Source organism: Rutidosis leptorrhynchoides, chromosome 3 (genome assembly GCF_046630445.1).
Source record: "Rutidosis leptorrhynchoides isolate AG116_Rl617_1_P2 chromosome 3, CSIRO_AGI_Rlap_v1, whole genome shotgun sequence".
Classification (NCBI taxonomy): domain Eukaryota; kingdom Viridiplantae; phylum Streptophyta; class Magnoliopsida; order Asterales; family Asteraceae; genus Rutidosis; species Rutidosis leptorrhynchoides.
The window spans coordinates 56,677,042-56,692,585 of NC_092335.1; the positions used below are offsets into that span (position 1 = coordinate 56,677,042).

The following is a 15,544-nucleotide window of genomic DNA, read 5'->3' on the forward strand; positions in this document are numbered from 1 at the left end:
GACCAACGTGCACAGCGGGGACCAGTGGCGGAACCAGAAACTTTTTTCACTAGGGGCGATTTATTTTTAAAAAACATTCACATTCATTTAAAAAAATATCTTTCATTCTTTCATAAAATACAACCTTTTAGATCATGAGTTTTTAGGTTGGGGACAAAACATGAAGGTCTTTCGGCAAAATATAAAAGCTTTTAAGTAAAATATGAAGATTTTAGAAAAAAAAATATGAAGATTATTGAGCAATACGAAGATCATTAGGCCTGGAAAAAAATTCACGGGGGCAAAATAAAAAATTCCATTTTATTGGAAAAACATTTGAAGGCTTTTAGGCTTTTGAAAAACATTTGAATATTGTCTAAGACCATTAATTATAGCCTTTACAGCCTTGAGTTAAAATACATTTTATTGGAATATAAATATTTATATTTATTTATATTTATATACTACTTTCGACGTTCTTTTATACAGTAATCTGAAATTCTGAATGAGTTAAAACAAATGACTTTTGAAGTATAGCGACGATTGATTAACTTACATAAATATTGTTGGTTATTTTAATTATTTATAAGGTATTGATAGGATACTCATGGCCCATGGGGTCATCTCGAGTAAATGAGAAACTAAAAAATAAAAAGAAAAAAACATTTAAAGTAATTGATGGGTCCACTACAGTATCACTCATCCATCTGTCATCTCCCCCTATCTGCTACTTTGTTCTTCAACCTTCAAAGTTTAAACTAGATCATCTTCCACCATTTTATTGCAAAAAATACATAAAATTGCACAAAAATAATTTCAAATCTACTGGGGGTAGGTGCCCCCTAATGCCCCACTCTATTTTCGCCCCTGGCGGGGACGCTGTGTCCCATTAGGGGGGAGGATTGTAACATTCGTCCCACATTGGTTGGAGAGGGGGGAACGAAGCATATCTTATAAGGGTGTGGAAACCTTTTCTAGCATGACGCGTTTTGGGACCACAAGCGCAGCAGATCCCATGAGAACTCTGCAGTTAAGCGTGCTCGGGCGAGAGCACAACCGGGATGGGTGACCTCCTAGGAAAGTGCTCGTCGTGTGTGGTTGCCAAGAAAAATCCGTGCGCCTGCGGTCAAAGCGGACAATATCATGCTACGGGGTGGCTGGACTGTTGCACCTAGGAATCCCCTAGGCTCGGTCGTTACACATAATCGTACTGAATTATGTGACAAGCGTGCTAAAACTATTTCGGTTGAATATTAGACCCATTTTTTCACGATGAGCAGAGAACGTCGCTACGAGCAAGACTTCCTGAAGGTTTGCTGCCATTCGAAATAGTTTCAACACCAAAAAACTCGTTTTGTAATTTTTAAAGGTGAATTGTGAATATTCGAATTTTACGATAATTATTACCTTTGCATCCAAATTCCTATGTGTATTTAAATACCATTTTCATACTTGTTTTTTATGTAACTTTGTATTTAGGTACATTGAGAATCTTTTTGGGGTTAATATCACCCCACTAGCCATAAATCCTTACACGTTTAGCGACATCTTGGCTTAAGATGTATTAAACTCTGGTCTCACTGTTAACGGTCACTCCCTCTATATGAGATGTTTTCCGAAAAGCATTAGCATTAATTTCTTTAACGTTGTCATTATATGTGAAGTAGTTCGAAAACAGTTAATCATTAATGACAAAAGTAAATAATCACAAAACATTATTTAAAGTAAATAATTTTCAAAATGCGAATGTAATTGTCTTTGAAACAAGATATGATGGACGCCTATCCATTGCATGCAACCAAGCACGTAGTCATCAAAGTAGCGGAATCTTATACCTCTAAGAACCTAAGATAAAACAAGAAAACAGGTCAACAAAGTTGTTGAGTGAATCTACAGGTTTTGTAAATCATTTATCGTTTGTTAGACCACGAGATTTCGTTCAAAGCATAGTAAATATTATACATCTGTTATGAGCACTTGAATATAAAGCTTTAACCTGCGAATAGCTAAAGCGCTACGCGACTTCATTTACCCTATATAGCATACACTGATCAAGTGTACAAGTTACGAAGTAATAAGCACTCGTTCGTTGGGTGAGGCTGTCAGACCTAACGGATCCGTCCCTTTGATTAGAGCTTACAAATGTAATTAAGATATTCAAGCTAATGGTTTTTTGATCAAACTCGTATGTATATTCGTTTTAGTACTCGTGTCTAACTTGTAAAGCAGTTTAAAATAGCATGTTATCTCATTCCAAAAAGAAAAGTATATGGGACTGTAGACTCACCTTGAGTGCACATGAAGTTTTGCACAAGCAACGACTTGTCGTCTAATTAAGTTCGAGTAATGTAACCTAGATATATCAATACATAGTTACATAAGTCTAATTCAAAATAAAAGTTGGTCTACAGTACAGTTGTCTTATTGCTCAAACCGACGCACTTGTAGAGTAAAAGTCAACAAAAGTCAACTAGTTCATGCAAGTCAAACAAAAGTTAAACTTGGTCAAGTTGGTCAACCTAAGTCAAATATATCAGTAGGTCATTTCAATGATGTCATAAAGTCAAACCAAGGTCAACTCATTAAGTTTTAAACATCCGTTCATCAATTTCACATTTTCTGATTCGGTTACCATAAGTGTTCACAAAAGTCATGAAAACGATCAAGCATTATTCACAAATGACAAGTAAAGAAATTATGACAAACTCCAGATCACATGTACATGTGATAAGCTTTATAAAAAGAGCAATCACGCTAGCATACGATTCCTAAAACTCACGTAGTATGTAAATCTTTCTAGTTCAGTTTCTTTTCGTGCATCAGTTTTATAAAAATTCTCATTTAATCTAGAAATATGTAAATCATACTATGAAAGGATCCGTTCATATACATTATAAACGATTCACAATAGTTGATTACATTACGAGGTATTTGACCTCTATATGATACGTTTTACAAACATTGCATTCGTTTTTAAAAGACAAACTTTCTTTACATCAAAAATTGACGGCATGCATACCATTTCATATTACATCCAACTATAATTGACTTAATATTAATCTTGATGAACTCAACGACTCGAATGCAACGTCTTTCAAAGTATGTCATGAATGACTCCAAGTAATATCCTTAAAATGAGCTAATGCATAGCGGAAGATTTCTTTAATACCTGAGAATAAACATGCTTTAAAATGTCAACCAAAAGGTTGGTGAGTTCATTAGTTTATCATAATCAATCATTTCTATAATAGTAATAGACCACAAGATTTCAGTTTCTATAAATATCCGTACATAAAAGTATTCTATAAGCTGTAGGCACCCGGTAACAAGCCTTAACGTTCATGTTTTACCATCTGAAGTACACCAGATCAGGTGTGTTTAAAATAACCTCGAAGTACTAAAGCATCACATAGTCAGGATGGGGTTTGTCAGGCCCAATAGATCTATCTTTAGGATTCGCGCCTACCGTACATAGACAAGTAGTTTAATGTTACCAAGCTAAGGGTATATTTCTGGTTTAAACCCACATAGAATTAGTTTTAGTACTTGTGCCTATTTAATAAAACATTTATAAAATAGCGCATGTATTCTCAGTCCCAAAAATATATATAAAAGGGAGCAAATGAAACTCACAATACTGTATTTCGTAGTAAAAATACATATAACGTCATTTAACAAGTGCAAGGTTGGCCTCGAATTCACGAACCTATATTAATTATATATATTTATATGTTTGTCAATATTTGTCTAACAATTTTTGGTCAAGTCATAGTGTACCACAATCCTAATGCTCGAGAATAATATGCAAAAGTCAACAAAAGTCAACTTGACCCAAAATGACTTCTAAAATTTATACGTGTTTATTATATAACTTAACTATAGTCATTTTATATATTTAAATATATTTATTAAATTTTATAATAATAAAAGTCATTTATTAATAAAAATTTATATTAACGTTTATATATGATAAAATATACTTTTATATATCTTAAGTAGTAAAATTTATAAAGTTCACTTAATATCGTAAAACTATAGTGGTAAGTATTATTAATGTAATTATATTACGCGTGGTGAAAAATATCTTTGTATCCCCTATTTATTTGATAAAATAATATTGATCATAATAATAATAAGTAAAAGTTGTATTTTTTTGTAATAATAATTATTATTATTATTCTATAAAAAAATAACAATATTTATATTTACTAAAAATGTTATATACGTTTTAATAATAAAGTTCTTTTTAAACTGAAAACGTTTTTGTACGTTTGAAAATAGATTAATAGAATATTATGAAAACCAATTCTCCACTAGCTTTTGTCTAACTTTCGTAAATGACACTTTTTATTTTTATTTATAAATATCTTTACAAATTATTCCGAATATCGTTAAGAGGAATAGATTTTCTCAAATTATAGTGGACCTCTCAACAGAGACTTGTAATCATAATTCAAAGTTTCTGATAATTCAATCATTTAATATATTTTTTTTAATTTCGTCGATAATCATATTGAAACAAATACGTTCATATAAAGCATTATACGTTTAAATACTTTGTTGACATTTTCAATTTATAACATATACACATATACATACATATTCATATATGTTCATTTAATGGTTCGTGAATCATTGGAATTTGGTCGAGGTTTAAATGAATGTATAAACATAGTTTAAAATCCTTGAGATTTAACTTAACAAACATTGCTTATCGTGTCAGAATAATATAAAGATAAAGTTTAAATTTAGTCAGAAATTTCCGGGTCGTCACAGTACCTACCCGTTAAAGAAATTTCGTCCCCGAAATTTGATAGAGGTCGTTATGGCAAACAATGAGAATGTTATTATGACGATTATGAAGTTTTATCATGTCTAAGAAGTATGGATAAAATAATTCGATTACTCGAAGCGTATGAGGGAAGTTATCGTAAATGAAGGAAATAAGATTATGGTGATTCGTCATATCTTTTGACGTCATCACAATTGATCTTCGAATTTAAAGAAAATCTTTGTAATCTATGTTGGATTTGATGCTTCGGTGATTAAGGAGATTATGATTCTCTTCGAATTAATACGATAATCCATCTTGATTTCTCTGTCGGGTATTTCACTATAAATCCACCTCCTTCATTTCCTTACAACTCACACCTTCTATTCTTTCTCCCTCAACTCATATTTTAAAGTATTTGTCAATATGCTTCATCCAGTACTGATTCTCGATATACTCCTCACTTTCATATCTGTCATTCTTCTTTTTCATCTGCCTCCGGAAGAATCTATTTACTTCTACTATACTCTCGATTTTATAGTGTTTTTAGTTCTTCCGTGTCTTTATATTGCTATATGCATCGATATATACGGTTTATAATTTTTGGGTGATTGTTGGGTTTTATATCTTCCCTTATATTTCAAAGCCCCTGCTTTTATCTTCTATAATCATTGACATCCACAGTTAATGCTCCCTTCTATTTGCTGCGATTTATACTCCAATTTCTATTTTGGAGTTTTGTCCTTTCGTTTCTTCTTCTTGCGATTAAGCAACGTTTGTAATGGTCCAGTATTCGCAGATATGAATTTTAGAATGAACATAGTTAATGTTCTAAGAAGAAAATGGTAATGGCACGATCTTGATTTGATAAATTACCAGAATATCCAAAACTATAGAGCTATCAACATGATATGTTCTTAATATATTTGGAAATTGGGTAGAATGTAAGAGTCGTGTAAATAGTACATGATGACGGTATGTTCTGTGAATCATCACGTTCCATTAGAAACTCAGTATGACTTACTGTAATATAATCACGTTGATCAAGTGTCATTATATTATACTAACTCATGCTTCAGTTCCCAACACTACTTCAAAACATTCATATTTGAATTTTTTTCAGAATTTAGAAACCAACACAGTTTCTTTTATGTTGCAGATATTATGGAGAGATAAATGATCTCAGATAAGAATAGTTGTGAAAATATCCCCAGAAATATGGAGAATATGTATAATGAGAGATACGAAGATATCTTATAATATTTAAGATAAGATGATGATGAAGAATAAGGTCCGCAAAGGTTTAGAGTCAGGAGCAAGGTATTCGTTAATGACTTCGTCAGAAACAGAATCATCAAGATTCTTTAAATACAGACTTTGGTCCTTGTATTTGTCCTTGGTCTCCTTTACGGTCTGCTCAATCCATTGTTCAGTACCAACTCTTCTCTTTTTCTGGGCATTACCAACACATTATTCTTTGTCATCAAACTTTTGACTGTTAAAGTCGTTTACAGTTTCTGCTGCTTCATTAGCATTTCGAGAACTAATTCACAGTTTGAGATGTTTTTCAGAAACTTCACATTCGAAGTGTGTAAGTTTAGGAGATAGACGTTATATGTATACATATAACTTTTGACGTAAAATTGTCGCGAAATTCAAAATACTGATTGCTAATTCCCAGTAGTTGGTGTGACGATTATTGTTACATGATGTAGGTGAGTACATGACGAGGTTTTAATGAATAAGTATAGTGGCTTTTCGGAGAGGCTTAAGTCGAAGGTTAATGAAGTTGTTGATAAGTTTACTACTAATGTGGAGATATGAAAGGTTCCCCGGTAATAATGATGAAGGGGTAATTGTTATAATAAGGTTTATTCGTATAAACAAATGAATGTGATTTGCTGAAGCTGTAACAAAACTGTCTATTTTGGAAAGAGATTGAAAAATTATATTTGGTAATAAATATCAAAGGATCTGACACGGATACGTGTTAAACTATAACTTTGGTTTCGAGAGCTTTTCAGGTGCATGACAGTGGGAAATGTGAGGTTGGATCATCATCTCGCATGTCTTTAAGAATTTCGAAGTGTTTGAACATATATTGTAATTGTTAATATACATATGATGTTCTAAGATTTTGAATGATACAAATATTTTTGTGAGTTCCATGAATAGAAATGAGGTTCTAGGACAGTTTTGAAGTCAAAGTATAGTTTTGAAAGATGTAGGAATCTAAGAGTGATGATTTCGGTTATATCTTGAATCGAATTCTTAGATTTCAAAATCAGAATATGTAATTAGATTTTGAATGAGTATGGTTGTTTTGATTTCTATAAAAGAATGTATATTGTTGTGAAAGTAGGGAGTATAATGGATGATTGGCTGAATCAGATTCGAAGAATGTAACATATTAATTGTGAATTTATATATCTCTCGGGTATTACCTACCCGTTAAAAAAATTTCACAATTAATATTTTGTACAAAAGAATTTTATTACAGTCTTTATGGAAATATATATGTGTATATTTCTTCAGATGTAATATAGATTTAATGAGTTAATATTAAATTAAACTCATTTGATTTATGGTTAAGGCTAGGATAGATAATTTCTAAACTTTAGAAATTACATAATCGTCGTAGAATGTTTCCCCAATGAAGTTATGAATCAATACTTCATCGTTGTGGTATTCCTTGATATCTACATGGCGTATGACGTCGATGCTTGTGGGACAGATTGTGAAGTTGAGGTTTGTGATGCGGTTGTTGTTGGTGGTGGTAATGGTACTGTTGATGTTTTTGATGGTGGTACTGGTTATGCTGCTGGTGCTGCTGCTGGTGTTTGTAACCTTTGCACCATATTCTCCAAAGCCACTACCCGAGCGCGAAGCTCGTTGACTTCTTCTATTACACCGGGGTGATTGTCGGTTCGGACGAGCGGATAAATAAAATCTAGAATTTGGTGTAGTATGTAATCGTGACGAGATACTCTAGAAATAAGAGAGAAAATGGTGTTTCGGATAGGTTCGCCGGTAAGTGCTTCAGGTTCTTCGCCAAGAGGGCAACGTGGTGGATGGAAGGGATCACCTTGTTCTTGTCTCCAATGATTAAGGAGGCTACGAACCCATCCCCAATTCATCCAGAATAGATGATGACTAATTGGTTGATCCATTCCGGTCACACTGCTTTCGGAACTTGAGTGGGATTCCATTTCGGAATCCGAGGGACTTGAACTAATGACGAATTCCATTTCGTACGATTGAATAAAGAATTTTTCGATATGAAATGATTTTCCGGCTATCGGGTGGCATTCTAATTATATAGAGCAAAAGATTTAGTAGATTACGGAGGAATTTACGGAATATGTCAGGCAAAGTTTACAGTAACAGATACGCTAAGATATGAATTAGCAGATACGCTAAGATATGAATTTTGTCTATATACTATTCATGCAATCAATGCAATAAAATGTGTCTAGACTAAGAATGATAAGCAGGTAATTTCCGACAAAAATGATGAGCAAAACTTTTGACATGCAGACACGGTCGAAGTCCAGACTCACTAATGCATCCTAACGACTATCAGTTAGACACACTAATGCAGACCTGGTTCGCTAAGACCACCGCTCTGATACCAACTGAAAGGATCCGTTCATAGACATTATAAACGATTCACAATAGTTGATTAAATTGTGAGGTATTTGACCTCTATATGATACGTTTTACAAACATTGCATTCGTTTTTAAAAGACAAACTTTCTTTACATCAAAAATTGACGGCATGCATACCATTTCATATTACATCCAACTATAATTGACTTAATATTAATCTTGATGAACTCAACGACTCGAATGCAACGTCTTTCAAAGTATGTCATGAATGACTCCAAGTAATATCCTTAAAATGAGCTAATGCACAGCGGAAGATTTCTTTAATACCTGAGAATAAAAACATGCTTTAAAATATCAACCAAAAGGTTGGTGAGTTCATTAGTTTATCATAATCAATCATTTCTGTAATAGTAATAGACCACAAGATTTCAGTTTCTATAAATATCCGTACACTCGCAAGTGTATAAAAGTATTCTATAAGCTGTAGGCACCCGGTAACAAGCCTTAACGTTCATGTTTTACCCTCTGAAGTACACCAGATCAGGTGTGTTTAAAATAACCTCGAAGTACTAAAGCATCCCATAGTCAGGATGGGGTTTGTCAGGCCCAATAGATCTATCTTTAGGATTCGCGCCTACCGTACATAGACAAGTAGTTTAATGTTACCAAGCTAAGGGTATATTTCTGGTTTAAACCCACAGAGAATTAGTTTTAGTACTTGTGCCTATTTCGTAAAACATTTATAAAATAGCGCATGTATTCTCAGTCCCAAAAATATATATAAAAGGGAGCAAATGAAACTCACAATACTGTATTTCGTAGTAAAAATACATATAACGTCATTTAACAAGTGCAAGGTTGGCCTCGGATTCACGAACCTATATTAATTATATATATTTATATGTTTGTCAATATTTGTCTAACAATTTTTGGTCAAGTCATAGTGTACCACAATCCTAATGCTCGAGACTAATACGCAAAAGTCAACTTGACCCAAAATGACTTCTAAAATTTATACGTGTTTATTATATAACTTAACTATAGTCATTTTATATATTTAAATATATTTATTAGATTTTATAATAATAAAAGTCATTTATTAATAAAAATTTATATTAACGTTTATATATGATAAAATATACTTTTATATATCTTAAGTAGTAAAATTTATAAAGTTCACTTAATATCGTAAAACTATAGTGGTAAGTATTATTAATGTAATTATATTACGCGTGGTGAAAAATATCTTTGTATCCCCTATTTATTTGATAAAATAATATTGATCATAATAATAATAAGTAAAAGTTGTATTTTTTTGTAATAATAATTATTATTATTATTCTATAAAAAATAACAATATTTATATTTACTAAAAATGTTATATACGTTTTAATAATAAAGTTCTTTTTAAACTGAAAACGTTTTTGTACGTTTGAAAATAGATTAATAGAATATTATGAAAACCAATTCTCCACTAGCTTTTGTCTAACTTTCGTAAATGACACTTTTTATTTTTATTTATAAATAGCTTTACAAATTATTCCTAATATCGTTAAGAGGAATAGATTTTCTCAAATCATAGTGGACCTCTCAACAGAGACTTGTAATCATAATTCAAAGTTTCTGATAATTCAATCATTTAATATATTTTTTTTAATTTCGTCGATAATCATATTGAAACAAATACGTTCATATAAAGCATTATACGTTTAAATACTTTGTTGACATTTTCAATTTATAACATATACACATATACATACATATTCATATATGTTCATTTAATGGTTCGTGAATCATTGGAATTTGGTCGAGGTTTAAATGAATGTATAAACATAGTTTAAAATCCTTGAGATTTAACTTAACAAACATTGCTTATCGTGTCAGAATAATATAAAGATAAAGTTTAAATTTAGTCGGAAATTTCCGGGTCGTCACATACTAGACCAGTGGGAGAATTTCAAAAACATCCCACAGTTTAATCTATCAAAAGAACTAAGAAATTCATGCAGCCAATTTGTACAGTTTTGCCAATCAAGTCGGACTTTCTGATTTAGACAGAATTCAGACCTATGGTTTCGGCACGCATCAAGCACATAGCACATAGAGTTTTCAGAGGTTACCATGTAAATGAGATATGTTCATTAACATCCAATTAACAGCATATCAGAAGCTCAAGCTCCTAAATAATTTCTACTTCATTCTAGACCATTTTATATGCACCCGAGACAGTTTCGACCCCGTTCAGGTAGCCTTTTTTGGAGCGATTATCCGGACATCTAGAGACAATTAGCACGCAAGGTCTACATGAAAGATTAAGTACTCATCATGAACTTTTCAAAATACAAAAGCTAATTTTTCAAAAATCATGTTAAGTGGTCAAATCTCAAAACAAAAACGTTGTTTAGCAAGTTTTGTAGTATACGGTTAAGTAAACATAAAACGAGTTTTACAAATCCAAACGGCATTATATCACAGTCCAAATTGAGTGTTTTTCAATTATCTGGCCAATGTTAATCAGAAAACGACATGATATAATAATTGCACTTTAATTTTTTTAAAACATTCAAGAGTTATTTGTTATTACTAATAATTATTATTAAAATTATAAATACTCAATTTTTAGCAAACTTTATTATTATTATTATTATTATTATTATTATTATTATTATTATTATTATTATTATTATTAGTTATTATAATAATAACTATAATTATTGTTATTATATTATTATTATTGTATTGTTATTAAAATATAGGTTCTGTTTGCGGAATTAATTACGTTACATATGTATGCAATAACGGTGGTCATTCTCCACCGCCCTCAAAGCAAGGAACCGATGGCGCCGATAGCAATCCCTGCGCCGCCCTCCGGTGACACAACTCAACTCGCACTCGAATTTTTCTTCCAGAAGCATTTGTGAGCACAAGAATTGTGGGGCTATTTCAACTATAATTGTAATTGTAATTTCTTTTATTGCTAAAATTGAAAGAAGAAGAGAAAAATGGAAGACAGAAATTAAAGAGAAAAATGGATCTTGGTTAATGAGAAAGAAATGAAAAAGAAGATAGAGTTGAAATTTTAATTTTATATTATTTTTTTATCTATGTGGGCACGGTACTCTTACATGTATGCGTATGTTAAAAATTGGACTTAAATAATTAAATAAATAATATGGAGTAATCTATAGTATCTAATAAATCTCTATAATGATGATGTCATAAATAAAGATTATTAAAGTTTAAAACAAATTCAAAAATAAAGAGAAATTTTAAGACTTCCATGATGATGTCATTAATATATTAATTGTAATTAATACACGTCTCAATAAAAAGTTGTAATGTAGACTTTTATGAAAAGAAAAATAGTAATTGTCATGAAAATTTGAAGAGGGTTGTGGGAGAATAAATGTAGTTCATTTATTCTAACTAAGTTAAGTATATCAATATGTTTGTATAAACAACAAGAAGCTTCTTAATCAAAATTCGTGGTTCCACGGGTCATTAAACTAAATGACTTTAATATTTACATTCACTTAATATCTAAAACATATCATTAAATTGTTTCGTTTAAACATACCCGTAATTTCACGGGTCATTTTACTAGAGATAAAGAATATAATTTTTTTTTGAACGGCGATATTTTGGCATCAGTAGATCATTTATTTCAACGACCCTCATCATTTGCACGTACCATACACGTTCGCGCGGAAACCCGGACCCGATCGACGGTACCCGAAAACACATCCATTCGGGCAGTGTTCCTGTGTAGTGGTCAGTGAACGAATCCGGTAAAACCTCCCTATATGGTCAATATATACCACCATTATTGGTGTTCAATTGTTTTAAAAAAAATCATGTCATTCCTAAGGATCGAACACATGACCTCTTCCTATCTCATTACACAAAGTACTAGGGGGAGCCGTTGAGCTATGCTAGCAAGTTCAATAAAGAATAAAATACTAATAACAATGATCTAGTCCATCATCAATTTGAGTAACATGAATAATAATTATAAAAATAAAATTTAAGAAAATATGTCATGGTTGCCAATGGTGTGTTATGAGAATATCACAGGATGAAGTGGTAATAAAGTAGAGAAAAAAAGTGATGTGGCGCTGAGATGGCAGTAAAGAAGTATGTCATTATTGAGAATGGTTTTAGAGATCACTAAATAAAGAGAAGGACAATTTCGTCATTTTATCCAATGGCGACTTTACATTGTAATCAATGGAGTCCCGTGACCTCACTAGTCTGGAAATTTTTCTAACGAAATACTCCTCAAGTTGTACATAACACTACTAATTTTTACTCCATGTAAATATAGAATAGATAGATTTTTAAGGTAAACAACCAAGTCAAGTACCCTATTATCATAATTAATTGCAGGAAAAAAATGTAGAAACCCATTAAATTTAACTATTTCATGCCTTTAAAGCTATTCCCATCTTTCCCCCACGAATTTCTCTCTAAAAACCTCAATCTATCTATTCTCTCTATATTTCTCTCTCTGTCTCTCATATCACAAAAAAGGTATGGCTCAGAAGAGAGACAAAGAAGAAACCGAGCTCAAGGTACCTGAAACCATAAATTTATGCTCACCACCAATATCCGCCGCTTCATCCAAGATCTCCGCTCCTGATGACCGTCGATCCTCGCCTGATCGATCCGATCTCAAAACAGGAGTGGTTAACGGCATAATCGTTGACTTTCGACAGAACACCGGAATCTTGCCGGAAACCAAAGATCTCATTAGAAAACGACGATCTGAAGCAATCGAGCCGTCAGATGAAAGCTTCGGTGACGGTTCTAAAAGGCGCGTGGTGAGTCGATGCTCAGGTTGCAGAAAGAAGGTCGGATTGATGGGATTTAAGTGCCGGTGTGGCGAGATGTTTTGCTCGGAGCACCGTTATTCGGATCGACATGACTGTAGCTACGATTACAAGTCCGCCGGACGTGAAGCTATCGCGCGTGAAAATCCGGTAGTTAGAGCGGCGAAGATTGTTAAGGTCTAAAGAAATCGCAAAAACCGGAACGAGAGATGTTAAACGACGTCGTTTAATTATACATACGTCTTCGGTTGTAAACATATGGCGCCAAGGGACGGGAAGAAGATATAGTGAAATAGATTGGCGGTGTAGGTGTTTACCGGTGGGTGGGGATTAGGGGTGGTATGTGAAATTTGATGAAAAGTACGAGGGTGATAATGTCAATTTTTATTATGTTTAGTGGAAGTATTTTTTTAATGATTTATTTACGGTGCTGAATGTTGTGGTTAATTTTATATTCGGTTATTTCGTTTTCATGTTTAGGCTGGCAAATTGGAATTGGGAAGTAAGAATAAATATAAAAATGGAAAATAGTAAAAGGGATAATATAGAGCATGGTGGATGGGCCAACTTTTTCCAGCGAAGTATTTTGGAAATGTGATTGTCAGATGCCCGCAAATTATTGACAAAGCAACGCATTTCTGATTATTTTAGGCCAAGTAAATAAAATCACTTTAATAGATTTATATATATATAAATTTTAATAGATTTATATATATATAAATTGTGGTAAATTGTGTAACTATTGATTGACATAATAGTAACTTTTTTTTTCTTTTTCAAAACATGATTCCCCAAACCACTAACCCAATATCTCCCTGACCCGCTTCACCAACCCGACCCGAATACCCGCTACTGTAGCTATAGTACCTTTTTTTTTTCTTTTTCGTAACCAACCCGCATCGAAAGCGGAGGACAAAAAACTAGTTTAAATAAATAATAAATAAATTTTATCCAAATCATGAGAAGTATCCGTATATAAATAAATTTATATTCTTATTGTCATTTAATATAATAATTATAAATTAAAATTATATTCCTTAAAATTTTTTGTTACATTTTATGATAATTAAATTGTACTCCGTATAAAATAACTTAACGCCAATAAAAAATGTTCGCATAAGTTGCAAACTAGATAACAAATATTTACATAAGTTATTGATTAAACAAAAGTCATACAACTCATTTTGATATGTTTTATCAATTATTCCGTACGTATGATGTAGCTTTGACGTAATAATAAAATAAAGTTCTGATATGAGTCGTGATATGATTCTAAATATAAATATAAATATAAACAAAAACTTAAATATAAATATAAACACAAACATAGACATAGACATAAATATAAATATAAATATAAATATAAATATAATACTACGTATAAATTAACTAAATAATAGTCGCATATAAATACTTGACATGTTAAAATTTTACAAAACAATAAACTTATAAAATGACATCACACCATGTTCTAACCAATCAAATAATCTGTAGCATTTTTTTCCTTCCATACTCGCATCGTTCAAAGGATTAGAGCAACTCATTTTGTAATCTATCTATAGTTTCTATTAAAATACTAAAATGATGACATCAGAAATAAACTTTTTTCTTCATTAAAAAAATCAAAAAAGAAAAAAGAAAAAAATATAAACAACTTAGGTGACATCATTAATCATTTAATTTACTATTAAATATATAACTTTTACAATTAATCGCTAAAAATATAGATATATCACTAGTTAAGGACCCGTGATTTCACCGGTTTATTGAAAATTACATTCATAATGAGGCCTATATAACTTTGAGACATAATAATCCTAACTGTAATATTTTTTATTCTAATAAGGAAGTAAATTTAAAAATAGAAACTCGATCAGTGACGACTAAGCACAACATGTATCATACATACATCAAACTCCTTTTCCAATTAAAATATCATGCCTACATATATGATATATTAACATTACCAACTTGTACAATACCTCAAAATATCATACATATAAATTTCATATCATTTCATGTCTCAAATTTCACTAATGGCTTGACCCGTTTCTTCCAAAGCGAAACCCATCACTACATTTATGTCAACTAGGTTGTGGTCCGGTGCGCGCTTCGCTGCGCATTTTTATGTCTGGTTTGCATTCAGTTTTAGCATTCATGGATTAATATTACATTTATCATTACATAGATGATTCCAGTTTGCACATATTAGTGTTCTCATACAGATACATAGGCATGTAGTTACATGGATTATTAACACTGCCGACAAAACAAAAACAAAAACCTACGGTTCCACTGGAGACTCTCTTCACCTCCGTCGCTTCTGAGATGAAGAAAAACCTCACCACCGCCAACA

At 31.8% G+C, this 15,544-nt stretch overlaps 1 protein-coding gene across 1 annotated transcript; it reads left to right on the forward strand.

Moving 5' to 3' along the window:
* The first annotated feature begins 12,824 nt into the window (after positions 1-12,824).
* Positions 12,825-13,609, forward strand: LOC139896150 (zinc finger A20 and AN1 domain-containing stress-associated protein 5-like). The gene has a single exon (XM_071878735.1). It carries the CDS (start codon positions 12,892-12,894, stop codon positions 13,369-13,371), a length of 480 nt encoding a protein of 159 aa, XP_071734836.1. The 5' UTR covers positions 12,825-12,891; the 3' UTR covers positions 13,372-13,609.
* The last annotated feature ends 1,935 nt before the right edge of the window (positions 13,610-15,544 follow it).